Source organism: Lissotriton vulgaris, chromosome 1_2 (assembly GCF_964263255.1).
Source record: "Lissotriton vulgaris chromosome 1_2, aLisVul1.2, whole genome shotgun sequence".
Classification (NCBI taxonomy): Eukaryota; Metazoa; Chordata; class Amphibia; order Caudata; family Salamandridae; genus Lissotriton; species Lissotriton vulgaris.
Window position 1 is genome coordinate 55,961,316 of NC_141686.1, and position 26,573 is coordinate 55,987,888.

The following is a 26,573-nucleotide window of genomic DNA, read 5'->3' on the forward strand; positions in this document are numbered from 1 at the left end:
CCTTAGCCTGCATCAGCCCCGGTTAATGCACCACTACAGTTCCCAGCAACAACACCGCCCCCACCCTGCCAGTTCACCGGAGAAACTCTGCGTTCATTCACTACTTGCTCTATGGGGCTGTTCAGGCAAAATTTACCAGAGCTGATTTTGGTGGCCAGTCCGGTCCTGTTGCCCTGTTAGGTCAGTCCGACCGAAAGTATTCTTTCAGGACGTGGATGGCGAGGCAATGGGCCGGGGATTGGTCTGTACTGTAGACGGAACAACGACTGGCCCATACCTGTGGTCTTGACTGAAGAAAAACATCCTTTCTTTGGAAGTACCAAAAAAGCCTTTCTGAAAGGAAAGAGGGGGGGGGAGGTCCCCACAGGCTGATGCTTGTCAGGAAGTCTTTGTGTCCACTGCCTGTCGGGGAGTCTCCAGTTACCACAGCTCTCGAATATCCCTGCCCCTCCCTCACCGTCAGGGTCTTCGAGGGGCCTGGGGGGCGGAGGAAGGGGAAGTAAAAAAGAAAAAAAGCCATAAAAGAAAAGTTGTTAACTCTCTCGGTTGTCCTAAAAATAGCGCAGACTTGTTGTGCAGAGCTCCCGGGTGAATGCACCTGCTGCTGATACAAGTGACATGTTATATGCCAACTCAACCTATCAAGTTTGTCAAAACGAGTACAGCCGAGTTTAGTCATAGTGAGAAAAAAACACTATTATCCACAGCACTGCCAATTGGTAAAATTGTAGCAGGAAACGTCACGTTAATAAATTGTTATTATTAGGTGCATAATAACATGGGCAATGTCTCTAAAAGGGCGCATATAAAAAATAAAAGAAAAAAAGGCTGCCACAAAGGAGTGGGTATATATAAAATAGGTTTGAAAATCTGTTGTGCACCCTTGTGTATCACCCCTCCGACGTTGGGACGTTGGCAGGGGGTAGGGTAACTTCACAGGGAGCCCACAGAAGTTGGTCTGCCACGGAAAAGGAACACAGGACTAATACCCCCCCCCCTCCCCACCCCCCAATAACCCCTGAGTCCTCCGCATTAAAAAGCCTCCCGGCCGGAGAAGTGTATTGTTTTGCTCTCTTGGGATTCGCATTCCTGGTGCTTTCTTTTATGCGAAATTATAAAGCGTGGATGGTCCTTCCTGTAGCTGGGACGTAAGTGGGAGGGGGGGGGGGGGGGGGAGATCATGAGATACGAGCCGTGACTCGGAACGTGCAGGTAAGGGGTGGGACATACGGTGGAGAAGGAAGGGGGGCCCAGACTGGATGCCCGGGCAGAGAGCCTCGCTAGATTTAAAAGTAAAATGCAGCTCACCGAGCGAGGCACACGGCCCAGCAGCATCCCGGCCAGGCGCAGCCAGCGTTTCTCCTCCTCGGCACTATGGCGGGGGTGACCCTCACACCGCCGTGAGTTCTGCCCCTCGAACCTGTTGTCACCTCGGGGTACCCGGCCCTCCCTGCGGCAGCGTCCATGAGGGCAGTGCAGCCGCAGCACGCCGGGGACGTGCTCCTGCCCGTGGCCGCCCTGCTGGGGGCGCTGAGCCTGGTGTGGCGGTCGGACTGCCTCTGCTCCCCCACCGCCTTCTACCACAACTGCTGGATCCGGCGCTTCCCGGGCCTCCTCCTCGACCTGCAGGAGTCGCAGCGCAGGGGCGCGCAGGTGCTGCGGCTGTACTGGGAGAGCACGGCCCAGCAGTGCGGCCGGGCCTGCTGCCTCCTGCGGAACGGTGAGTCCGCTCCGCCAGGCTCCTGCTCTTTCCTTTTACTCCTGGGAGTTGTATTTATGCTTTCTTTGCTGCTTTAACAGAGATAGAGTAGTACCCGCAGAGTTCTCAGCATTCCCGGCTCCAGTATTCTCAGTCTGGGAAGGACATGAAAGCATCTAGGTGGGCCATAAAGATGCACGGGGGAAGCACCTGTTATGTAAATAGGCATTGGCACAGACAGTAGGTCTCGCCTTTGCGAACTGTTGTCTTTGCCAATGTTTTGTAACCGTGCAACATGCACACACAAGGTTACAAAAGATGAGCAGGGTTGGGAGAGTTTGGACGATGAAACAACAAAGAGAAACATATGGGCAAAAGAGAGCAACAAGAGTGAGGATAGAGAAGCAGGTGGGTGAGAGAGAGAGCAACTTGGAGGGGGAAGAACATCACACAAGGGAGACAGCTGGAAACACATGCACACTCATTGAGTGCTTAACAAAAATAAAAAAGTAGTTCCCTAAAAGCAAGCAGAGGAACCATAGAAGCCTGTCAGTCAAAGAGATGGTAAATAGTCTATGCTCCATGGTAGGGACAAACTCAGGATGGACAGGCTGAAACCAAGAAAGCCGTCCAGTAGAAAGCAAGCAAAAATGGGTGACAGTAAAGCCAACCAAAAGTAAGCAAAGGTTGGGCTGCAAGTCCTTGTATTTTCTTGTTAAGGCGACAATATGTCTTTTGCAACCAGACAGCTTATACTGTCTGGTAAATTCAACCAAATAAGGCCCTCTTACAGACCCAACAAAACTACTGATTAATTGCTCTACTTGATGCTGAAGCGAAATATTACATAAGCATCTTAGTGCATGAACTAGAAATTTTGGTTGCACATCAAAATCTTTTGCCATTCTTTCAAATCGGATTCCACAAAAGGTATATCCGACAAAATTCTAGCACATTCTTTGTTCATCCACAAATATGTTAATTCTGGAGAGCTGTTGCATGACTACATGAGATGGAGCTGATAAGAACTTATTGTGGAATAAATTGGGTAGGTGGGAAATACCATACTGTTACGAGGTATCCAACAGCTGTAACATCTAACCTGGGTTCAAATAAAGCTTAGTGGCACCTCTGCTTTATCCCCTAGGATCTATACTAAACGGAGGTTGGCACAAGGCTGTGTGCTCACCCCTCTCTTGCTCAGCCTCTATATAAAAGTCATAAAAGTTGTTTTGGCTCATCACAGAACTTGATCCCCAAAACAAGAAGAAACCTGCTACTAATATTACAGTACACAGATGACATCTTATTGAATGGAATTAGTATCTTTCTGCAGGCTCAATTAAGTGTCCCGCAGCCCTGCGAAAAAGATGACGATTGCAGAAATTTCAAGAAACCAGGGTGATGGTGTGAGTGGTCAAGAGTTGCCAAATTACTTGCATTCAGATACCTTGATCTGGTTGAATGGGAAAGGAAGTCACCTTGATTTAGCATGCTACAATTGAAAGCTGCTTCTTAAATGTATATGTTGTACAAGCTCTTTTCTCACCTTTGAGACCCGGTGCCATAGCCAATCCTAGAAGCAGGAAGGACCATAGGTCTGCACTTTGGCCTACGGTGTAGAGGTGTATTCAGGGAAAATCTTAAAGTGTTTGCACTCTGACCCATGTGGCTTGTTTAGAATCTTATTCAGATCAGTGAACTCCACCTCACAAGAGCAGATACGTTAGAGTTTAGCCTGACCAAGCAAACCTTGGGAATTAAGCTTGCTTTGCTTAGACCTGGCAACAAAGTAGAAAATAAAAGAAAGCCAAACAAAAATCTCTGCTTTTTGGTGTAGCTTGCTTTGAGGGCTTCACCCACATTCCTGTGGTTTTCATACTAACATCATTGGATATTCAGGAGGTATGGCCAATTGGATTGGCACATAGTGTAATTCAAAGGGTAACAACGAAAACACCTTAAAGACAAGCTTTACTGTCTAAAACTAACTGGTTTTGCTCAAACAAAATATATTGAGCTAGTGCTCACCACCTACTCCTGCAATGAGCGGTAGGACTTTAGTAATACTAACTGTTTATGGTAAAGTTTTGAGCTTTTCTCATTGGCAGAACTGGAAGGATATAAGAAAGGCAAGAAAAGGTTTACATTTTTCTCTGAAAATGAGGCAGTCCTATTAATTGGTACTGAATCGATTAACGTCTGAGACAGGGCGATCTGCCCTTTGATGACCTTGAGAGTGTCCCATCCTTGTGAGTAGATAAATAAAACATGGAATATGTTCCATGCTCTCTGGCAAATGAGGTGATATGCACAGACCACAAGTTGAAGGCCCACGCAAAACATAAAAAAATATATAAAACAATTCTATTCTTCTGAATTGGATTTTGGGATGGCCGGGGGCGCGAGGGCCATGGAGCCCCTTTGGGTTAGCCTTGCTCTCCAGGCCCCCATTCTAGAACCAGGCGAGGTTCTTAAGTTTCCTAGGTCAATGCATGATTAGCCCATCCAGTCCAGGTTTTAGCTTTGCATTCTGGCACTCATGCAGTGGTGTAACAAAAGCCCCCACAGCCCCGCAGTCTGGGGGGAGCAGAGCTCCTGGTCCCCCCTCCGGCACTGGCAGGTTCCTAGCCTGAGAGCTCCAGGCTGGGTCTGGAGTGTGGGAGGCCTCCTCAAGTTTCGTTACTGCACTTATGCCATTAAATAATTGCAAATCCCGGCATGTAGAGCAAGTAGATGATCTGGATGAACTATTCACTAGGCCGGCGCTAGGCACGGTCAGGCATGGATCTGGGAAATGTAGCTCTTTACTAGATTACAAGCAATTGGACTGGAGCATTCTTGTTTGGGGACAGGGAATCAGTATGGATACATGTTTGATAATATGAAGGGGAGTTAAAGCAAGAGGTCAAATCACATTTCCTGTTTTCTGAAAAAAGAAGGTGTCTATATATTTATTTAAGAGTTTTATTATGTATTGTGTGTTAAAATGAATTACCCTGGTGCGTTGGTTCCAAGTGGACCCATGTCACCTTCAGCATGCAATGCCTTTTTAGCAAACAGTGTCTTTTTTTAGTCCACATCATTTTGCGTGCTGGGATTTTTAATCTTGTAGATATATATTAAAAGAGGCATCACAAGCCGTGGCATACAAAGCGATGTTGGCTTACATGACCCTGGCCAGCTGGGGGCTATGCATATATGCACAACACTTCAACACTAACTGATCAGACTTCTTGCCACTCTAGTGCCCACTCTGAGAAAAATAAACCAGCGGTGTTGATTGTCCTCTCAATAAGGCAAGCCTGAAACCCTCATTCTGAAGTGTAGGCTATTGCCTGGTCAAATATCAAGATTTGTGTCTGTGGTATTTGGTACTTGAGATCCTACATTCTTTAGAGGGAAAAGCAGGGATCCATATGAACGTCAGTCTTGCCAAAGTACATATTGATACCTGTTCATTTGATACCCTTAGATCTACTGTATCCGTTGTGTAGTGTGCCTACATGTTTTAGGGCCTATGAGTCCGATTAGTAAAGACAGGTGTAAATAAGCATCAATATAAATAGCATTTGTATAACAGGGCACAATGCATGCACAGAAACTGTATTGACACATGCTATTAAGTCATCATCATCAACAAATACTTTTATTCGGCAAATCACCATAAAGATTATCACACAAAAACAACAGTATACAAGAAAAAAGAATAAAAAACACGGAACAGATCCAATATATCACTAAATAAAAACGTACTGGATTATTATCAGCAGTTTTTATTTAGTAATTTATTGGATTTGTACTTTGTTTTATATTCTTTTCTCTTGTGTACTGTTGTTTTTATGTGATAATCTTTTTATGGCTATTTGCCGAATAAAAGTCTTTGATGATGCTATTAAGTCATTTTGCATATTGCCAATCTGCGACCAAGCGCGATTTGTTCTCAACTCCTCAGAGATGATAGTATTAAAATGGGTGTATTACTGTTTGAGATCATTATACCCTCTCCACGTGTTTCCGAATGAGCCTGCAATTGAGTGGAAATCTTCTATTTCAGTTTCCCTTGAGAACAGTTTGTATACTATTGCTCCATTTTAAATCTCAGTTATGCATTTGTGTTGGTATTTACAACACAGACAAGCAAAGCATACCAACAGTGGTACAAGTAGAAAAATATGTTTAGGTTAGAGTGTGCTAAATGTGAGGTTCACTTACTCTCCTATTGCCTGTGCACAGCAAAAAGATGTGTGTTCCAATAATTTGAGTAGATTGGTTTTTGATTGAAGTGAAATAGGAGATGCAAAAGGGATTTAAGGGCACCTTTGGCTTTGCCCACTGAAAAGAGTCCAGTTTGTAGATTAACCGACACAATTCAGGGTAACATTTGTTTCGAATCTAAAACTTTACATTTAAAACAATTTCGAATCAGCTAAGTTTGGATGCCATAATCTTACAGATCTAAGTAATATAAGTAGGTTTTTAGGGTATGGATATATATATTTTGAGTGGAAAAAACAAAGGTTAAAGTGACATTATATTTAGGTGGAAATGTCAATGAAAACATTACATTTTAAAGTCAACTAAAACTACTGAAATTCATCAGTTATAGTTACCCGAAGTAACTATAACAGCGCTGCCGTAAGGCACAGTGTAGTCATCAAGGATGTAATTTCAGATATAATCAGTGACGTTATCATTGATGCAGTATAACATGTCATGAGTAATGTAATATGTGAAGTCATAATCAGTGCATGGCTTGGATGTGAGTTGTAGTTATTTCAGTTAACTATACCTGGTGAATTTCTAAGTTCTTTTTTCCATTTAAAATGTAAAGTTTTATCTGACTTTTTCCCCCAACCTATATCGTCACTTTAACGTTTGATTTATTTTCAGTGAATTTCTAGGGTTTTTCTAACGTAAAATAATATTTTATTACCATACCAACTAGGCCTACCATGTGGCACACCTGGCCTTCGATGTGCAGGTTTGTCTGCAGGGTCTGACCTGCAACCAGGTTTCCAGGCCCTGTGTCCAACCCCCCATAATGCACAACCCTCGTGGGCTTTCAACTCCTCGCCATGCACGGCCTTTGGTTCCCAATTCATAAAATGATGGCTGCAACTTTCATTCCATGTTGGTACCAGCCAATACGATTGCCTGTTGTGAGCTTGCAGTACAGCTGTAGTACCCCAAACTTACTAGAGTCTAAATCTCTGTAATTTTTAAGCCTTAATTTCTCAAAACCTACTGAACATATTAACACCAAATCCCCAAAAACTTACTTTTTGGATCAAGATCTAGCTTTCTGCCAAATGTTTTATGTAATTTCATTCAGTATCGCTGTTCAAAAATCCTATTAGAAATTGCATGGGGAAAAAGTGTTCTGGGACCTCATGTTTTTCTCCGGCCTAACTTCACGAATCACCCTGAAATCTTCTGGGAAGGAGTTGAGGTGGATGAACCTTTTTTGGAAAGTTTCATGAAGATTTGTCAAACTGCACCACAGTTATTAATAAATCACAATGAAGGTTGTCATTATTTTTTACATTTGACGAAAACTCTGGTCTTCATGGACATATCTTCATAAAATGTGGCATAGCATATGTAGCTGTCCATGCCAGTTCTCACATGGCTTCTGACTAACGTTCACAGAACCGTCCTTCAAGCCGTCATTAACAGCAAGCTGGACTACTACAACACACTGTGCTGGAATCAATGCTCAACTGACTAGAAGACTCCAGAATTTTCAAAACGTAGCAGCCAGGCTCACCCTCAACCTCACACCCTGCACTCACATCACCCCACACTCAAAGGGCTTTACTGACTCCCAATCCACAAACGCTCTTAAAATTCCTCATGCACACAAATACTAGGCTGTGCAGAACATAGGCCCCACATACCTTGTAAGAAATACCTTGTTATTGGTTAAGGGGACTACTAACCCAACTCAGCAATAACCACAATCTATCAGGGTGATCCACAAAAGTCACTAAATTAACCTGTGCTTAAACCTCTGGTAGCTTGGCACAAAAGCAGTCAGATTTAACTTAGAAGCAATGTGTGTAGTATTTATGCAGCCCCCAAACCGTAATAGATTGAAAACATGACACCATTAAAATACCAACCAAATTTAGAAAAATAGAGTACATTTTAATTAACCCTGGGCATAACTAGTCGTTACTAGATGTCCCTCACGAGTCAAATGCAAAACCATTGAAACCCTTTCATCAAGCATTTGCATTTGATTCGTGAGGGACATATAGTAACCACCAGTTGAACTGCAGCTCTTTGTAGAATTATTTTTATATTGGATACTATATATTATTCACTGCCCACTGCTAATCTCATCCCATAATGCTTTGCAGGGCCTTTAGTTGGGAATGTTTTTTTGGCAGTAACTGTGCTTGGGGTGGTCCTAAGAGGATGGGACCACCACCATATTGTTCAATAAGATGTGCTTTTTTGTTTTCAAGGCATCTGTTTGGTACTCCCGCTAGGTTAGGGAGGATCCCAAAATCATCACCTCTCTTACTGCTTAATAATTTATCTGTGTCACTTTTGTGAAAGTAATATATGTACTTTAGCATATAAAGATAGAGATACTACTTTTATCATAACTGGCACTGTGCAGGATGCCATTTGCAATTATTTTGTCATCACTACGCAAACTACGCCCAGGCCTAATTTTAATAAATACAATTATTCCAGAATGACAAAAATCTAAGCAGTTTTTAAGTAGATACGGTGCCTTAAAGCACCAAACACCACTGGCGGTCATCTGGTCCTACTAGACCAGGGAAAAGTCACAAGTTCAGGCCTACCGTGATGGAGCATAGCTTGGATACAGGGACCAGGTTTGTCCCACTAAAAAAGTGACCTTCTCAAAGTCCTGTGCAAAGAGTCTAGTTTGCAGTGGAGGAGGCCATGAGGAGAAGGGAGAACTCAGTGGCAGTCATTGCTGGAGCTTAGTGCTGGCGGTCATCGCAGGCTGTCATTGCTGTAGTGCAAAGTGCAGAGCTTGCATTGCCAGTCATCACTGGTGGTCGCTGTAGCGTGAAGAGTGGGTTTCACCTGAGCTTCGTGTTGGCAGTCATCTTGGGTGGCAACGCCTCAGCTCGAATGGGCCCAGTCTCAGTCGCGAAGAGCCGAAAATATCAAGAGTTTACCTTTCCTCACAGAGGAGTGCTCTTGGAAGCCAGCCAAGGGTTCAGGACCTGGGGAGGCACCTCTTGGGAATTAGGGATTCACTCTAGCAGAGGCAAGGTGCAGGGTTCAAGGTCTCTGGAGCTTTTTATGTCATTGTAGCTTACACATGATGCCAGTCAGCTAGTCATTGAAGTCACTCTGGTAGTCCTGGGTTCAAGGAGATGGTCCTTTTCCCTTAAGCAACAAGGCAGGCCGCAAGTGGCAGGGGAGTCCTCTGAAGAAGTGAAGAGCAAGGAAGCCAGCAGCAGGGGATTCCTCTTGTAGCTACGACAGTCCTCTGTGTTACAAGGCAGGCCTCAAGCAGCAGGGCAGTCCTTTGGAGGACAAGGCAGTCATTCTGAAGTCGTCCACTGGTCCAGGAGTGTACTGAAGAGGTGTTTCAGGAGGTCCAATAGTTAGCGAGCCTTTGAAAAGGGGGTGACATCCTGGCTAGCCCCACATCTGGTTCTGAAGAGCTCTTCTACCCCCTCCCAAAGATCCAAGAAGTTGTGGGTGGCAGATGACTGGTGTCTGGTTCATTTGTGTGTGTGCTGGAGGCATCCCTTTTAAATGAAGTTGGGAACCCTTCCGCCCCACCCATCCTGGCAGAATGCCCCATCCTGCCAACAACTAGTCCCTCTTTGTCTCACTGTCTAGAAGTAATACGCAAAGGCCAATTGCCATGCTATTCACAGTCCTATGGCACAGCAGCAGACACAGAAAAAGTGCCAACTTTCTAAAAGCGTAATTTGCAGAATTGTGACTTAAGTTCTGACTTTTCCATTAAAGAGGAATTTTAATTACAATTAATTTGATTCCAAACTTGACATTCCAATTGACTCCCAATTAAAAGTTAGCATTTATTAAATGTAATAAGGTAACTCAATGTTATCCAGTGGGAGAGATAGACCTTACAGTTGTGAAAAACTAATTTAGGAGTTTTTCACTACCGGGATATGTAAAACTTAAAAACATACATCCCACGATTTTAGATATAATGCGACCTGCCCTTCGAGCTGTTTAGCGCCTACCTTTGGGGTGATCTAACACCCAGATTCATCAAAGTCCTGTTTTGCGAGTCCTTAATAGCGAATTTTAAGGATTCACTATTAAAGACTCGCAAAACGTGATGCATGTAGAAATCGCAATAATTTTAGCGATTTCTACAGCTTTCTTATTTGCGATTCGCTAATTGCAAATCGCAAATAAGGATTGGCTTTCTCATTCATTCCTATGGGCCTAAAGGCCCATAGGAATAAATGGGGAGTCATTCCTTGTTTGCGATTAGCAATTAGCGAATCGCAAATAAGAAAGCAATTCCAAGGGTGCCAGGGTGTCCGAAGGACACCCTGTTGCACCCCTGAAATGGTAATGTCCACTGGTGTTGCGCACACACATGTCCGAAGGACATGTGTGTGTGTAACATACAACTTAGAAAAATGCACTAAAGTGCATTTTTCTAAGTTTTTGCTATTTACCACGTAGTTAAACTTCGCGGTAAATAGCGGCCCCAGATAGCGATTTCGCAATTTAAAAATGGTTCATGAATTGCATTTAAGGAATCTCAAATTGAGATTCCTTAAATTGAGATTCCTTAAATGCAATCAATCGCAATTTAGCGATTTCTAGATTTGCGATTTTTGCATTTGGGATGATGCATCCCAGATGCAAAAATAGCGCTTGCAAAGGGCCAGATGCTCAGAATCTGGCCCTTTGCGAGCCGATTCTGGTTTAATGAATCTGGCTGTAAGTGTTTTAATAAAGAAGGTTTAGGCCTGACAAAAGGTATATTTTGCCAGGTTAAATTGGCAGTTTAAAACTGCACTAGAGGGGAAGTAGCAGGCCTGAGATCTGTTTTAAAATGCAACTTAAGTGCTTATCACAATGCTGCAGGCCCACTAGTACCATTCCATTTACAGGCCCTGGGTATAAGTACTACCATTTACTAGGGACTAATAAGTATATTAAATATGCCAATCAGGTTTAAGCCAATTGGGAGAGACCACAAGCACTTTAGTAGTGGTTAGCAGTGCTACAGTGCACAAAGTCCTAATGCCAACAAAAACGAAACTCAGAAAACAGGCGGGGTGAAGGCAAAAAGTTTGGGTGAAGACCACACCAAGGAAAACATGTCCAATATACCTCAACAACCATATAAACTTCTACACACCTATCAGACATCTGCGCTTAGGCGAACCCCTATGCGCGACCCCTCCCACATACTCAGAACAATGTCTAGTGGTCATGCCTTCTTCTAACTTGCTCCTAAAGCCTAGAATGACTAGCCCTGCACATGAGAGCTACTTCCTCAGTTCATGAATTACACAAGAAATTGACGACCTGGTTTCCTCACTTAGCCCTGACCCTGCTCGGCCAGGACAGCTCCTGCATCAGCGCCTGGATACCCTTCCGGGTGAGCCTCCCCAAAGCTAGGCAGCATGTCTAAAGAAAAAAAGGCTTTAGACACTGCCGCCTGCATCATTTTGCAGGCGTGAGCACCATAAATGCATGCACCTACAGAATGAAGCGGGCGCTTGTTTTTTAGGTCGAGGTACTATCCGGTTCGTCAGAACCGGAAGTAGCGAGATCTTATGTTTCTTAGAGGGGCTCTTCATCCCGCCTCTAATTTTGGCTCTCTCCCATTGGCTGGCTTCCTAAATGGAGGCCAGCCATTGGAGGAGAGAGCCATCACTCCAAATAGGCTCCGTCCTTTTCGGATTTGGAGGTGTGTTCGGTGTTCTTCTTTCCACTTTTTGGCCACGCCCCTTTTTGAACACCGAACACGCCCCCAAATCCGGAAAATCTCAGAGCTTTATGCCGCCATTTTGTTTTCTTCCTCGCTGTCCTCTCCTCGCTGTCCTCTTGTTCTTGTCTTGCCTTCTGCCCGCGCCGAGTCTATTTCCCGCCCCCTCCCGCTGTCCGTGTCTTTTTTCCGCCCCCTCCCACTGATGAGGTCGCAGCTCTCACAAGAGCCGGGCACCGGCCTTCTGCTTCATGTGCGCCTGCTCGCATGCCTTCCGGAGGTAAGGGGCGACGGATGCGGGGACCGCCGTGTGGTGTTCTGCGGTTTAATGATGTCTTCTCCTAAGGTAAAACGATTTTCCTGTCTATGTATGCCATTTAATTTCTTACGAGTGGTGACACGCCCACACTGCCTGCTCTGTCCATGCGGCGCTGGAAGCCCCTTGCAGCAGGCGGAGGCAGTCCGAGCCTTGCCCCCTCCATCTGGTTGCCCTTGTATGAGTTTGGGGTCTGGGTGACTTTAGGTCTTTGTGTACCTTTGATTTGGGCCTTTGTCTCACGTGCTAAATGGAAGTTAAGGCCGTGCCTTGACTGAGGAGCGCGAGGCGGAATACAGAGCAGCCGCCGCCCGTAATGGGATTGAGAGCAGCATGTGCGAGTGTTTCAGAGTCAGAAGCGAACAGATGTTGGTATAAATTACCTCGGTGTCTGACGTGTTGCAAATTAAAAGCGCGGCTGGCATCGGTAAACTCTGTCCCCAAGTTAGGGGGGACGAGGGCTGTGAGTACTGTCCCGCTCCGAGGAATGTTTAAGCTGCAGCGGAAGCCGGGTAAGGCAATGAGCAAGAAAATGATTCTTTGAATTAATCAGTGCCTTTGCGTGTTTCCCACTTCACCAAGTGTGTGTCTATTTGTTTTGTGCTCGTCTCTCTCTTCGTCTCCCTCTCCTCCACTGCAGGCTCAGCATAAGATAATGCGCCACACTGCTCGGCTGCGCTGTGCCGTTCTAAGCTCCCCCCTCTCACCCCCGCCCCCTTACAGCAGGGCTGTGATTACTGTCCCGCTCTGAAGAATGTTTAAGCTGCAGCGGAAGCTGGGTAAGGCAATGAGAAAGAAAATGATTCTTTGAAATTAATCAGTGGCTCTGACAAGTCCAATGACTGGTGAAGGAGAAATGCGCACCCCGTGGGCGTCTGATGTGGCAGGGACTAGTACATTGATCCTACCTCCCTCGGCTTTCGGCCTCTGAATATACACTGACCTCTGGGACCCACCTTGACTACAGGGTGCAGTCAGTACTGCACTGTAAGGTGCGCTGTCCTGTGAATCACACCCTTTGCTCAACCTCAGAACAACTCGCACTGTCCTATCAGGACCATGACCGACGCCTCCATCAGACAAGAGAAGGCCGCAGCTGTTCACCACACAGACAAAGGCCCGAAAAATTCCCATATTGTTAGTTGATGGGAAATGCTGCAGAGGTGAAACGTTGTTCTGCCTGAAGCTGCAAACATACAAGCAAAGCTCCTGCCTCTGAAGAGCATGCCTTGCTTATAGAAAAGGCTCTAAACTCTGGGGCGGACGCAAGGGGCTACCTTACCCTAAAGAGCGCAGCTTGACACATCCTTATCCAGTGCACTCTTTCGGACTTTTGCAGAATTCACCCTAATTGGCGCTTAATTTGAGCCGGTGGTGTCTACCAACACTCATTTTTGGGGACCAGCACATACTTTTCCTTACCAGACATCGACCGAGAGTAAAAGAGGCAAGAGAGGGAAAAACAAGCTCATAAAATAGAAGAAGGAAGATGGGAAAATTGTCACAAAAAGAGAAAGCAGGGGGTGAGATAAAAGGGCATGGAGTGTTTCATAGCAGATTGGACATGAGGTGGTTTCTGAGCCGAGCTGTGGGCACCGGCACTCATTCTTTCACAAATGAATCACTGCCCTAACTTATTGGAGTAAACTTCAGCCTTGGCTGATATTCGCCTGAAATGGAGATATTCAGATTTGGCTGCCTAGTTTGCTGAGCCAGTGTCTGTCATGCTTCTGCTGTAATGGACACTATAGAGAGAGAAAAGGTAAAGAATCATTGGTAGAGATAAATTTGATCATACTGCGATAAAAAAAGCACATCTGATTTCCTGGGTGAAACACATAGAAATCAATTGTAAGATATATAGAAGGAAATGAGGAAAAAACGTTTGAAGTTCTCGAAAAAGACAAGATTTCTCCCCCCCAAAAAATAGATGTCTATGCTATTAACACAGTTTGCTGTCGGACTAACAAGGAGCAGTTCTCGGGTTCCTGGGTTCACAGTGAGGAGAGGGCAACGAAGGACAGGCAAGCAGTGAGAAGGGACCGGGGCAGGCAGTGAGAAGGGACCAGGGCAGGCAGTGATAAGGGACCGGGGCAGGCAGTGAGAAGGGACGGAGGCATGCAGTGAGAAGGGACGGAGGCAGGCTGGGCTGAGGCAGGGAAGCAGCACGCAGGGTTCATGTGTGCAGGGAGGCTGCACCGCTGGCAGGCAGAGATAGTGCAGGCACTAGTGTGAGGATGCAGACAGGCATGTATCGAGGCACCAGGGCTAGGATGGAGGCGCGGGTGGGCGCAGAGATGGGAGCTGGGAGGCTTGCACGGATGTAGCAGGCAGGAATCCGTGTCAGGATACAGAGAAGAAGCAGCATGCAAGGAGGCAGGAGTGCAGGGAGGCACACGTGCAGGAAGGGGTGGGGGCGCAATCTGCCCCGCATTTTATCACTTGCCTCGTGATGTTTGCATCCGTCCTGCCACTGCTGTGTGCTGTTGAGTGCAGAGTGCTGTGTGCTGTTGAGTGCAGAGTGCTGTGTATTGGCAATGTAAATGACAATGCCATTTATTTATGATTTAAAGAAAAAAAAAAGAAATGTCATGAGCAATGCCAATAGCTCTACCTTTAATGATGCCGAGACCATTGCATTGTAAATGCTTGTCATGTTTAGTTACCGATTTGAGTTGGAGTGGTAACTAAAAAGAAAAACAAACGTGTCAAAGCATTTGTTTTATAAAAGCTGGTGTGGAGGTAGCAATGTTGAGAGAAGTCAGAAGGAATTAGGGGGCCACGGTAGCAACCCAGGGGGTGTTAAAGCAACATGGAGGGATTCGCCCTCCATGTTGCTTTAACCCCCCCCGGGGGAGTAGAAATAACAGGCAAGAGAGCAATGTGGAGAGGGTGGAGGAAAAGCATTTGACTGAGCAGGCAACAAGGGATGTACAGGGATGGGGAGGTGAATCAACAAGCAAGTGAGGAGAGCACGGATGGAGAAAACAACATGGAGGGTGGCGAAGCACACATGCCAAAAAGCAACGGGGAGGAGTACAGAAGGGCAAATTCAATATGGAGGGGGCTGGAAGAAGCACAAGGACAACAGAGCAACATGGAGTGCATCGGGAGAGAAGCATGTGAAGGAGCGAGCCGGAAAATCTCATGAAGTGCTTAACCGAAAAGAAAATAGTAGTGCTTCAAAATCAAGAAAAGAAGCATAGAAGCCAGCAAATCAAAAGTGATGGTAAAGAGGCAATGCTCTGTGGGTGGGACAAGCACAAGATTGGCTAGCTGGGAGGCGAATAAGAAACAGGCAAATGGGAGTGGCAGGAACACCAACGAATGGTAAGCAACAACTGGGCTCCAAGCCCCTGTATGTTCTTGGTATGCCCACAATAGGTCAACATGACAGCGCATGTGTTATCTAGTATGTGAGACCTAAAATGGACTAGTTTCTCTTTTTATGAAGGATTGGGCAAGCTTCATGGCCAAAATTGTGTAGGTGCAACTAGAAAACTGGATACATTTGTTTGGGAATATCCTCCTTTACCAACAGTACCAAATAACCAATCTACTCAATTCCTTGGCACATACTGCCAACATTTTGCTGAAGTAAAGGCATAGAATAGTAACTGAAAAGTGGATATGAACCCAACATTTGGCACACTGTAGGGGAAAGGTTTAAAATATTGAAATATAGGTTAATACTTAAATAACATTAATTAAATTAACTATATAAAATCATTTAAAAAAGTTACTATGAAATAATTTAAAATTAATGTAGGCAAATTAATTATTTAAGCACGAACGAGGTGGACAATAACGTAATCCAAAAAGCAGAGATCCAGAAATCTAAACAAAATGTAATCCTAAATTATGGAGGTGGAACTTGTAACATACCCAATTCCCAGCATTACTGGTTGTTATTTCTCGGGGTTTGACTTTTTCAGTCTTATAATCTATATAAGCTATTACATTTTCATGATTTTTTTTTAAGCATAGCTAGTTGGGCAGTGCCCTGGTGGCCGATGAGAGATTGTGCTACTCTTTTGGACCCTGTACTCTCAGGGTCAGCTCTTTCTTTTGATCCTTTCCAACTTTGGTTGGCAGATGGACAGAATATAGGTTGAACGGAGGTCTGTGGTCAGGATGTATTCTATGTCCCACCTATGCATGTTGCCTGTACTCCTACTCCTGAACACTTTGTACTTTAGGCATGGAACTTAGGTCTTGATTCAGGTCTTCACTGTGAGCCACATCAATGGACCTGAAATTGCTGCCTGTCAGTGCGCTTCTTCAATAGGTCTGTGCAGAACACATTACAAATGTCTTGCTGGACAATAACCTGTGATCTAGTAAACATCCCTCTGTGTTCTGTTTTCTAACAAAAATAATAGTAATTGTGTTGTGGGGGGCTGGTGCATATATTTTTATGATTCACAGACATTTATGTGACTATTCCAACCCATAGGGTAATTTAAATATTTCAACCCATACTTCTAATTAAGACTCATATGCACCCTTGTGCCATTGTTAGTTAGGGAGCAATAGTATCCATGGCCTGGAGGTAGATAGGCTGCCTTTTATGTGATTAAGTTAAACATGTGGTAGGATCTTGCAGCATAGTGAGAATTGAAAACTGGTTCCCTTTACCACAGAGTTTTAATTTGGAGTTGGGAAAAAGATTGCAATGACTTGGTCAGTCGCCATTTGCAGATTGGATTGCCTCATAATAGTAGGAAAGAGCAAGATGGCGTGGAGCTGCACTCAGTGGCATAGCTAGACCTGCTGCCGCCCGGTGCAGGTAAGAGTGTGGGGATAGGGCGGCGGGGTGGTTTTGTTCGCCAGACATCTTGCTCAGAGGGGGGGTCTGGCGGCCTATGGACGACTTGTTGTTGGGGCAGGGGATGGTGTTAGTCAACAGGCATGACTTGCTCACCTCCATCCCCCCCCCCAAAAAACAGTGAACGGCCGAGCCCCCCCAACCCCAGCTGCGTCACTGGCTGCACTGTACTCAGAGTTGCAGCACCTGTGGACTTAAGCATGTAAATTTCTTTTTGTTTTATTCTAGTGTCCTGCAACCTGGCTGTTTTCTATTATGAAACAACCCATTTCTCCAATAACTGCCTGCACGTCCACTGCCCAACTCTAGAGAGCTGCATCATAAGAAACAAGATCAATGTCATTTTGTACAACATCACCATAGGTGAGATACTTGATTATTATTTATGACTAATCACAATGTTATGTATTTACTCGTGTTTGTATTTGTATTTATATTTGTATAGCGCATGACTCACCCGTAGGTCTCAAAGCGCTACTCGTGTATTTGATGCAAACTGCGAACCCGGATCAGTGTTTTCAAGGCCACATAATCTGAACAATTTATTTGGTAAATCCCCCTTGATATGCTTCTTGGTGTAGAAAGTTGCAAACGGTTTGAAAATGTCACTAGATATTTTCTTTTGGGTTCTCTTGTTGACTGTGTAATGCAGTGCATTGCAAACAACCAAAGGGCACATCGAATTCTTCTAGAGATGGCCCATGAGAATTGTTCTGTGGTTATACTCGATGTGCATTCTGCATTTGCAAATGTCCTGCTTGACTGTTGCACCATACCTTGGCCACATTTAATTGATGGTTCAGTTGTTGTCCTTCTGTCTTGTGAAAAGTGTCATGGGAATAACCATTACATCCCAGGGACACCAAACCACACACTTCACTGCATCCAGGGGATATTAACCCAATACATTGTTTTTTTAGAGACACTTGCCCACCATGCTGCAATCCATCAACCACGGTACATTGCATACTAGGATGTTGAACCATTGGTCCTTTATCTTATGATTAATGGTTTGCCACCACACTGCAATTTGAAACCACTTATCCACACTGCACGCATTTCAAGTATGCTACCACACTACACTGCAATGCATTGTAAGGACCCTAACCCACCACGGTGCACTGTGTTGTAGGAACACTAAACTACCACATTGGACTTCATCCGTGGGACACATTCCCACAACACTCTAGTACGTTCTAGGAATACTAATCAACAGCAATTAACCACAAGCCAATGACACTATTCCACGACAATTCACCACATGCCAGTGTTGCTAAACTGACACCCTCTACCTTATCTTAAGGGTCCTTGTTCTCCTTTCAATTGAGGCATACATACATAATGCAGGCAGTTTATAGTTGTAATGGTAAGATTGTATTCATAGTGTTGATTTGGTGAATGCAAGAAGCATTCTTTTTTTTTTATATATGAAGAAAGATTAGCTGCCTATTGTGGCTCTGGGTGCCACCCTACATTTTCTTGAAGGGTTTTTGTAAACTTTAGGCTGCGTGCTTTTGAACATTTTTCAGGCAGAGGTGGACAATGCAAAGATTCCTGAAAGCCTAAGTCAGTTCATCTTCTCCCTTGCCATTGGTGGGTCATATTTAATATTGAGCTCAGATGAAGATTCAATAAGTTCCAGAAGGGGCCTTCCTTCACTCTCATAGTTGTCCTATGCGTCTTTGTCTTGTATGTTGAGGGTTGGATTGGGCAAATAAAATTGCGTTGTTGGATCTCAGGGTTTGATCTGGGTTCTTGGTGAGGAGGATCACAGCTTGGAAGTATTTCGAAAATTTTTCCCAACAGGATTTAAAAAACGAAATTATTTTTAAGTTTCAAAAGAGATTGTATTAGGAATGTAATACAATGCATCAGTAAAAAACAAGTGTTACATCATCAAAAGAAAATATTATTTAACATTCCAACAATGGCATCAAGGCAAATGAATGTATAGTATCAAAAGATCGTTGGCATAGACAATGGGAATAAGAATCAAAAATAAAGAAATATGCACATAAATCAAGGTTATATTAAATAAATTAAATTAACAATTGAGTATATCAAGGAGGAAGAGCACCTTCTTGAATGGAGGGTAATGGAGCAAAGGAACTTTTGGCACACTTATCTAAAAATGTCATAACAGGGGACCATAGAAGTAATCATTTGGGTTTCAAGGACATGGGAAAGACAAAAGTTGTATCCAGTCTGTGATTGTGACAGACAGAGTACCACCAAGCTAAGTATGAGAGTTTGGAGAAATCCTTCCAGTTTTTTGTTATTTGCTTAAAAGCAGTAGCAATTAGTAAATCAATGATTCGCGTTTGTGGTTTCGGTTTGTTCAAACAATTAGTTATGTTGCCTAGGATGATATTAGCGAAAACCAGGGGGACGTTAGTTTTAAAGATAGAGTTAATTTGGGACCAGACTGCTTTCCAGAATAGCAAAACTTGGGGACATGAAAAAAGTACATGTTGAAGATCGGCTTGTGGGGACGAACAGGACCAACAGATGTCAGGAGAAGTAGGATGCATTTTGTGTAAGGAAACAGGTGTCAACAGTAATCTATTGTAGATAAAAAAAAATAGAGTTTGCGTGGTGCTGGCTGCTCTGGAGGATTCCCTAATTTTCGTCCAAATCTTATTCCAAATGGATATGGACCATTGTACACCTAAATCAGTTTCCCAGGAAAGGTCAACCTAAGTTTTGGATCTTTGTAAGAGCGGGGATAATAAACAGGAGTATAAGGAGGAGGCCTTTGGTGATTTGGAAACTATGTTCAACCAGGCGTGATCTAATGGTACAGGGGCAGTGGGCGAGGAATGAAAATGTGAATAAAAGACTAGTATGGCAGAGCGTAAGGCTAAAAATGTGTTTAAGAATGATAGTGGTATGTGGTATAAGGAGCGTATAGTGGAGGAAGGGAGGAAGGAGTTCTTCTCAAATAACTGATGTACCCATATAATGCCGTTATCTCGCCAAGTCTTCCAATAAACCGGTTTCCCTTTGATACAGATGAGTTTATTATGCCATACGGAAGAATTTAGAAATGTATGCAGATTATGTGGTTCAATATGAAGAAATGTATTCAAGGTATTACAAGAAAATGTAATAATAGGTGAGTGTAAGTTTTGCGGTTTCCTCGTAAAGGATAGGTATTCTTGAAAAGAGAACAGGAAGAGAAAGGAACTCTCCAAATCAACCCAGAGAGGCAGGTCTGTTGATGGAGTTGAGAACCATCTGGATAGATGCTTCATTAAGAATGCTTTGTGATATTTAGAGAAATCAGGAAATCGAACATCTCCTTCAGACTTCGGACGCGACAACTTTAGTAAGGACATTCTAGGTTTTTTATTTAACCAGAGAAAAGAAATAATAGTGGAGTTTATTTTATGGAACCATTTTGTGGGGATTATAATTGGTATATTAGAAAGGAGATAAAGAATAATAGGTGTCAACATCATTTTAATGGTTTCAAGACGACCCCACCACGATAGATATAGAGGGTGCGACTTGGTCGTAAGGGAAGTGATTTACTCAATACATTTATTAAAATTAAGCGGAATGGATGATTTAAGGGAAGAAGTAAACCAAACACCAAGGTATTTTATACAATGTGGACTCCAAGTAAAATTAGACAAGGAGAAATCTTCTTTAAAAGTGTATTTGGAAAGGGGCAAAATTTTACATTTGTCGTTATTTAACTTGTAACTTGAGTATAATTCAACTTCATTCAAAAAGGCCGGCACCGAATTATGAGGTTGGGAGAGAAATAAAAGAATATAATCTGCATATGCAGCTAGTTTAATCTGTACAGATTGAGAATAAAATCCTCTGATAGAGTGATTCTATCTAACTTTAGACAAGAAAGGTTCAAGGGCTAAGTTAAAAAGGAAAGGGGACAGAGGACAGCCTTGTCTTACACCTCTACGTAAAGTAAAATAAGAGGATGTGAGACCATTAGCAAAGATGGAAGCCTTAGGGTTGGAGTATAATAAAAAAAATCAAGGAAATGATTTTGGAGCCAAATCCAAACCATTTTAAAATATGAAAGACCATGAGACTCTATCAAAAGCCTTCTCGGCATCTAGAGTTATGGCAGCTAAGGGTTCTGTAAGCTTTGATGACTTAGAGATGATATAAAAAAACAAACGTGTGTTGTCATTTATAGATCGACCCTTAACAAAACCCGTTTGTTCTTTACCTAAGAGCTGGGGCAAAAAGGATTCTAATTGGAGAGCTAAAGACTTTGAAAACATTTTTTAATCTATGTTAACTAGTGAGATGGGTCTGTAATTTTTGCAATAGTGTAGGTCTTTCCCCTCTTTGGGAAAAAGAAAAATGAAGGCTCCTAAGAAAGTCCCTAGTGTAAGAAGAATTCAACAGTGAAACCATCTGGACGAGGGGCCTTCTCTTTTTTAAGGGTTTTGAGCGCATTAAGCAAATCAGTCGAAGTCAGGTCTGTTTCTAGGAAGTCAAATTGTGGAAGAGGATTCGGATTTTTGTGGATTGAAGAAAGATATAAGGAAATATCATCTTCAGAGGGGTGCATTTCAGGGGTATAAAGGTGGTCATAGAAGTGAACAAATTCTTGCAAGATGTCAGCATCCTTGTGTTTGGAAATGTTGTTATCCGACAATATGGATTCAATATTCATTTTATTTTGTTTAGTTTTTAAATAGTTGGCTAGTAATTTACCGGATTTATTTTGTCCTCCATAAAACTTAGCACTGGCTTTTAAGAGAAACAATGAAGCAGCATCGGTCGTATCTTTATTATATTGAATTTTAACTTTAATGAGGTCTGATAAGCATTGCTTTGATTTGGAAGTGAAGTGTGTTCTACTTTCCTTATCTTCGAGAGGAGTTCTTTAACCTCTTCGCCGCTAATGACAAGGGTAACTCGTCATGGACTTTCCATTGATTTCAATGGAAAGTGAATGGAACTAAAAATAATGCCTTAGCAGTAAAGGGGTTTTTAACGCTCGGGCTGATTTCATTTTGTTAGAAGTGTATTGAATAATAAAATCTCGAGCAGAAGCCTTAAAAACGCACCAAATTATGTGAAAGGGCATAGTATCATCATTGTTAAAAAATAAATATTCATTGAAAAAAGAAATAAAGGAGGAGTTCAAATGAGGGTCCAAAAGCAAAGTGTTATTGAATCTCCATCTTCTGGGATATGATGAGTGAGGCAGTAAATCTAACAAGACAGAGACAGGAGCATGATCGGAGATGAGGACGGGACCTATTTCTGACGAAAGTAGTGATCGAGAGATGTTATGTGATGTAACAATATAGTCAATTCTTGATTGTGTCTGATGAGGTAAAAAAAACAAAATTCTGAACTTTTAATTTTATCTATTAAGTATAACAAATTTTAAATGAGTTGGGCTAGATCGCGGAGCACTGAAGAATTCTGTCAGTTGCTATTCAACAAAGTGTTGAACCTCCAGCTTTTTTCACAGCTGTGTGTGAAGAAGGAAAATAACAGAAATGCATCAATCTAGTGAAACTAAAAGGAAATATAGTAGTTATTTACAATAGCTGTCTCAGCTGCTGAGCAAAACAAAGACGGGCAAGAACACAAATGAATTAGTTTCTAATCAGTTTTTAAAGTGCCAGATGCATTGGCATTACACCGTCAAAGTAGTTACAACTTAGCAATGGTCACATCTTTGTATTTGAGGATATTTGTATTAGGCTGGTATGCACTGCCCTAGTCGCCCTCATCCACCACCATTAGCTAATTATTTTCAGATCCTTGAAGTGACTCATTGTGTGTATGGTGTTTGTAAAGCAAGAGCCCATTTGAAAGGCAGCAGAGCACTGAATGGAATCAAAGGCAAAGATAGCAGTCCGAGGGACGTTGGTTTCTAAGAGAAAACGTGGATTGCTTCAGTGTCATGATGTAGTGGTCTTCAAAGATCTTTGTATTCTGCTGTTCCCCCATTGGAGCAGTGGTGAAGGATATGGAGATGTCCTTCCAGACCCTTGTTGTATAAATGGGGAAGAATTATTTTTTTAGGGTTTTTTCCACTTCACGGTCTCCAGTCTGATGCTGTATTTACTGCAGAAATGCTGAGAGCCTCTGCAAGTGATGAACTTGATAGGCAGGGCAGAGTTGGCAGCCATGACAGCTTTCTAGTTGATGATGCTGGCTTTAAAGATTGTGTGGCAAGGTAAGGCGAGCAAATAGAATTCTCTCAGGGTGGGGTGATGTGGTCATATTTCTTCAGAGCCTCCATGAAGTGTTCTGCAGCAATTGGTGGTGTTTGGCTAGGTAGGACGAGAAGCAGTGAAGGATGTTGCCAGTGAATGCCACTGAAACCTTCCAGATGCATCTGAGGATGTGGGCACAAACTGTGTTGCAGATGATAGGTCCAGCGGTATCCAAAGGTATGTGTTGCCTATGTGTAGGGTTAGGCAACACAGTGTATTTGATTTGTGATGTAGCTGTATTCATGCTTCAGCATGACCTGAGCCAGAATTGGTAGTCATGCAGAAGATGGTTGGCGAAGGTGTGATCTTGGAATTGCAGGTAGGCCGATTTATCAATGCTCTTGCCAAGGGTAGGTGAGTGTAGGGCTGGTCATTAGCAAGGAGGTCTAGTGTGAGTTACTTACAGAGAGAAAGATATGGAGTAACCAGGTAGCAAAAAGGATTATTGTTACCTGCTTGCTCTTTTTCAAAGTTTACATTTGCAACAATTAAAACTCTCCCTTTTGATCTATTTCGTTTCTTGGCATTCATTATTCTATTTTAAAGATATTTTATGCTATAAAGTTTGCAACACTCACTAATCTCCATTAGACGTATGAGTACATCTTTTCCAGCTTTGTACTCTTAGGTGCACATTGCCATCACTGAATGTACTTTTCCGTTCTACTTCAGTCTGGACTGAACAAACAAGCTAGCGGGTTTTCTTCTACTGTGGGCTTTTTGGCCGTTTGGACTGGACTTACATAACATCATTTAACTGTACTTTTACATAGGGTGTCAATTGCACGCAGGATAAATTGGGTCTTTATTTCCTTTAGGTGTCTTTACCCCACTGATGGGGGAGACAGCAGAATTGAGATGGAAGAATTATTTGACAATTCAGCCAGAGCTCTCAATCGTGCTTCAACTTCTGTACCTGAAATGTACTCACCTCAACCCTTTAACCAGGGATTTTTTAACATATGAAATAATTAATACTGTATTTTGTAATTGAGAGAACAGGCAATATCCATAAAAAAAGTTGAAAAGATAGCTTGCCTCCTACCCCACATATAGGAAATGCAATGGTTATTTTTATTTTGATGGCTGTAATTTTGTCCTTGCATGCTGTGGAAACTAGGATGATGCTGAAATTGTACTGTTTGTACTTTATTTTTTCCCTCTTCATTTGGTTCTACGGTCATGGGCTGATGTGAAGGACTATCCCTTCGAGTCGATTTTGTTTCTATCTCTCAAATTTCTGTCTTTGTCAAATCGTATATGGCCTCTATTATCGTGTAAATTTAATATTCAAAGTTTAAAAAAAGATATCTTGAAAAAAGAGCACATTTATGAGGGAGGTGGGGAATCAAGAAGACTCTGAAGATTAGAGTTTCATGGTAGAAATACAGGACAGTAGAGATTTCATTACCTTTCCTGTCATGCATGACTTCTGTTGCCAATGCTGCTTTTCACTGTTTGTTTTGTTTTCTAGGGGTTGATCCAGACCTGCTTGTGTTTGAAAGGATGTCCTTCAAGGACCTAAATCCTCGCTCATCTTTTCATAAATGGGAACGGCAGAACACTTCAAAGACGGCAGAGTCTGAAAAATGCCAACATACTCCGCTCACGTCCATGACAATCTCTTCGCAGACTTCTCCCCTAAGTCCAACCAGGGAGACAGACCTCAGTCTTAATCGTGATGGCAGCGGAACGGTCCAAAAGACACTGCTCACTACAAACTCATGGCAGAAGTCTTTTCCCTATAGGCATGTTGCTGAACCGACCCTTGTCACTTCAGAAAGTAGCAAGAGGACTACAAGTCCTGTTAACCCTTTTCCTTTCTCCACATTGAAATCATCAGACAACAAATCACTGTCTCAAATACCAAACCTTGCCCATCTTAACAGCAGCAAGCAACACCTTAATGAAACCAAAGGGTACAGTGGCAGAAACCAGTCGACTGACAGTGAGCACGGAGGTCAGAGGCCTGTTTGGGTAGGCTTTTCAGGCAAATGGCTGGTGCCTGTGGTCCTCTGCTGTTCTATTTCGTTCATCTGTTGCTGTTGTCTTCTTCTGGCTGTAGGCCACCGAAGGAAAAGAACAGGCCACTATAGGCCAGTGAAAAAGGTAGAACTTAGGTCAAGGCAGATGACAAAGTACTCCATTATAAAAGACCACCTATAAGATGTGAACAAGATACTATGTAGTTCTAGGATACCAGGGACCGATGTGTCATAGTTGTCGGAGGCAAGAAAAAACTGTTTGCGGTGCCGGGTCACAATGGTCATACTTGCCATATCTGAAGCATGGTATGGTATGGCAGTATTTAGAATTTCTTTTTCAATTTTACCGAATCTACAGTATTTGAATGTAATTCTTCGGAAAACTATCCTTTTGAGTCACATGCCTAAGTGGTGCACTTCAGTTGGCGTGATAGAGGTCATGATGGGAAAGTTCATTCCTTATATAGGTTAATATTCCGAATAATCAAGTTCTCAGATGCAGGCGACCTTCCATATTAACTAGTAAGAAAGATGGTCTCGATGTTGCACCCAATCTTAGTCTGCTGCTTTCTATTAAGTGTGTCAAGTTTAATTATTTTGCAAGTGCTGTGACTGAGCTTCAGTGTTGAACACTGCTGTATGGGGGATGCCTAAAAAACTTGTTACAGAGGTGCAGAAAAATTATCAGTCTTGTTTTAGTATGCTCATTTCCATGCCTACTTAAGCACATGAAAATACAATTAAGCTTGCGACAAGACTCTTTGTATGCCCTAATTCTTAAAACCCTTGTAGAGTCGTGGGCATATTTATTTAGAGCCTACCAGATGTCTGTTTGCAAAACGCCTATTGTTGGCTTACCAAGATCTTACAGTGGGCTTAAAGCCATTGGTTGACTTTGTCAGTTTCATATTCTTGCTGCTTATTCGTTGGCTTGCCTTGCCCATCTTGTTTGTCTCTCCCTTGAGCATAGCCTCTTTACTTGTATCCTTCCACTGTTCACAAGTGGGGACAGATTCTTTTATTGAGAGTGCATGTTTCCCAACTGTCTTCCTTGTGTACTGCTCTCTCCCCCTGTACTTCGTCTTGCTCTTGCCAGTGTGCTTCTCCCTTCACCCTTTTGTTCTCTTCCTCCCGTCCATCCCCCCACTCTCCTTGTTGCACCCTCCCTCATGTGTTTCTTTTCCCTTACTCTCCTACACGCTACACTGACCTGCTCCTCCATTGTCCCCCTCCTCTGCAATCGCATTTTTTTGTCTCATATTTTTTTGGGTGAGGGCTAGGAAACAAATTGCTGCTGGCCCTTCTAAAAGCGCGTTGCACTTTTTTATTTTCATATTCTTTTTACTTGGCAATCCATCTTGGCTAGGTAAATAAAAAAAATGTCAACCTCGTCTCATGCATACTTTTAAGCCACTGCTATAGAGCTCAAACAAAAGTCATTAGCAGAGCCAGTGGGTCTCAAAGGTGTGACCTAATGGCTTTGACACTGCTGGTTAAGTCTGGCTTCACAGCGTTGCTACCTGCATGACTTATTGTTTCCAATTATTTAAAATATACATAGCGTGGGCTTTGGCTCCACTCAGAGGAGTAGTTCTCGCA

The 26,573-nt window shown here is 43.1% G+C and overlaps 1 protein-coding gene across 1 annotated transcript; it reads left to right on the forward strand.

Annotated features, from left to right (window-relative positions):
• Window positions 1-1,230: 1,230 nt before the first annotated feature.
• Window positions 1,231-25,729, forward strand: MANSC4 (MANSC domain containing 4). Its single transcript, XM_086952805.1, has 3 exons — window positions 1,231-1,720; window positions 17,000-17,134; window positions 24,464-25,729. Exons 1-3 carry the CDS (start codon window positions 1,465-1,467, stop codon window positions 25,153-25,155), a joined length of 1,083 nt encoding a protein of 360 aa, XP_086808931.1. The 5' UTR covers window positions 1,231-1,464; the 3' UTR covers window positions 25,156-25,729.
• Window positions 25,730-26,573: the final 844 nt, after the last annotated feature.

Bases quoted from the DNA above. Each gene is read 5' to 3' on its own strand.
- MANSC4 (XM_086952805.1), top strand. From the start codon at position 1,465: ATGAGGGCAGTGCAGCCGCAGCACGCCGGGGACGTGCTCCTGCCCGTG. The intron at 1,721-16,999 runs GTGAGTCCGCTC...GTTTTATTCTAG, and splicing joins CTGCTGCCTCCTGCGGAACG to TGTCCTGCAACCTGGCTGTT. The intron at 17,135-24,463 runs GTGAGATACTTG...TTTGTTTTCTAG, and splicing joins TTTGTACAACATCACCATAG to GGGTTGATCCAGACCTGCTT.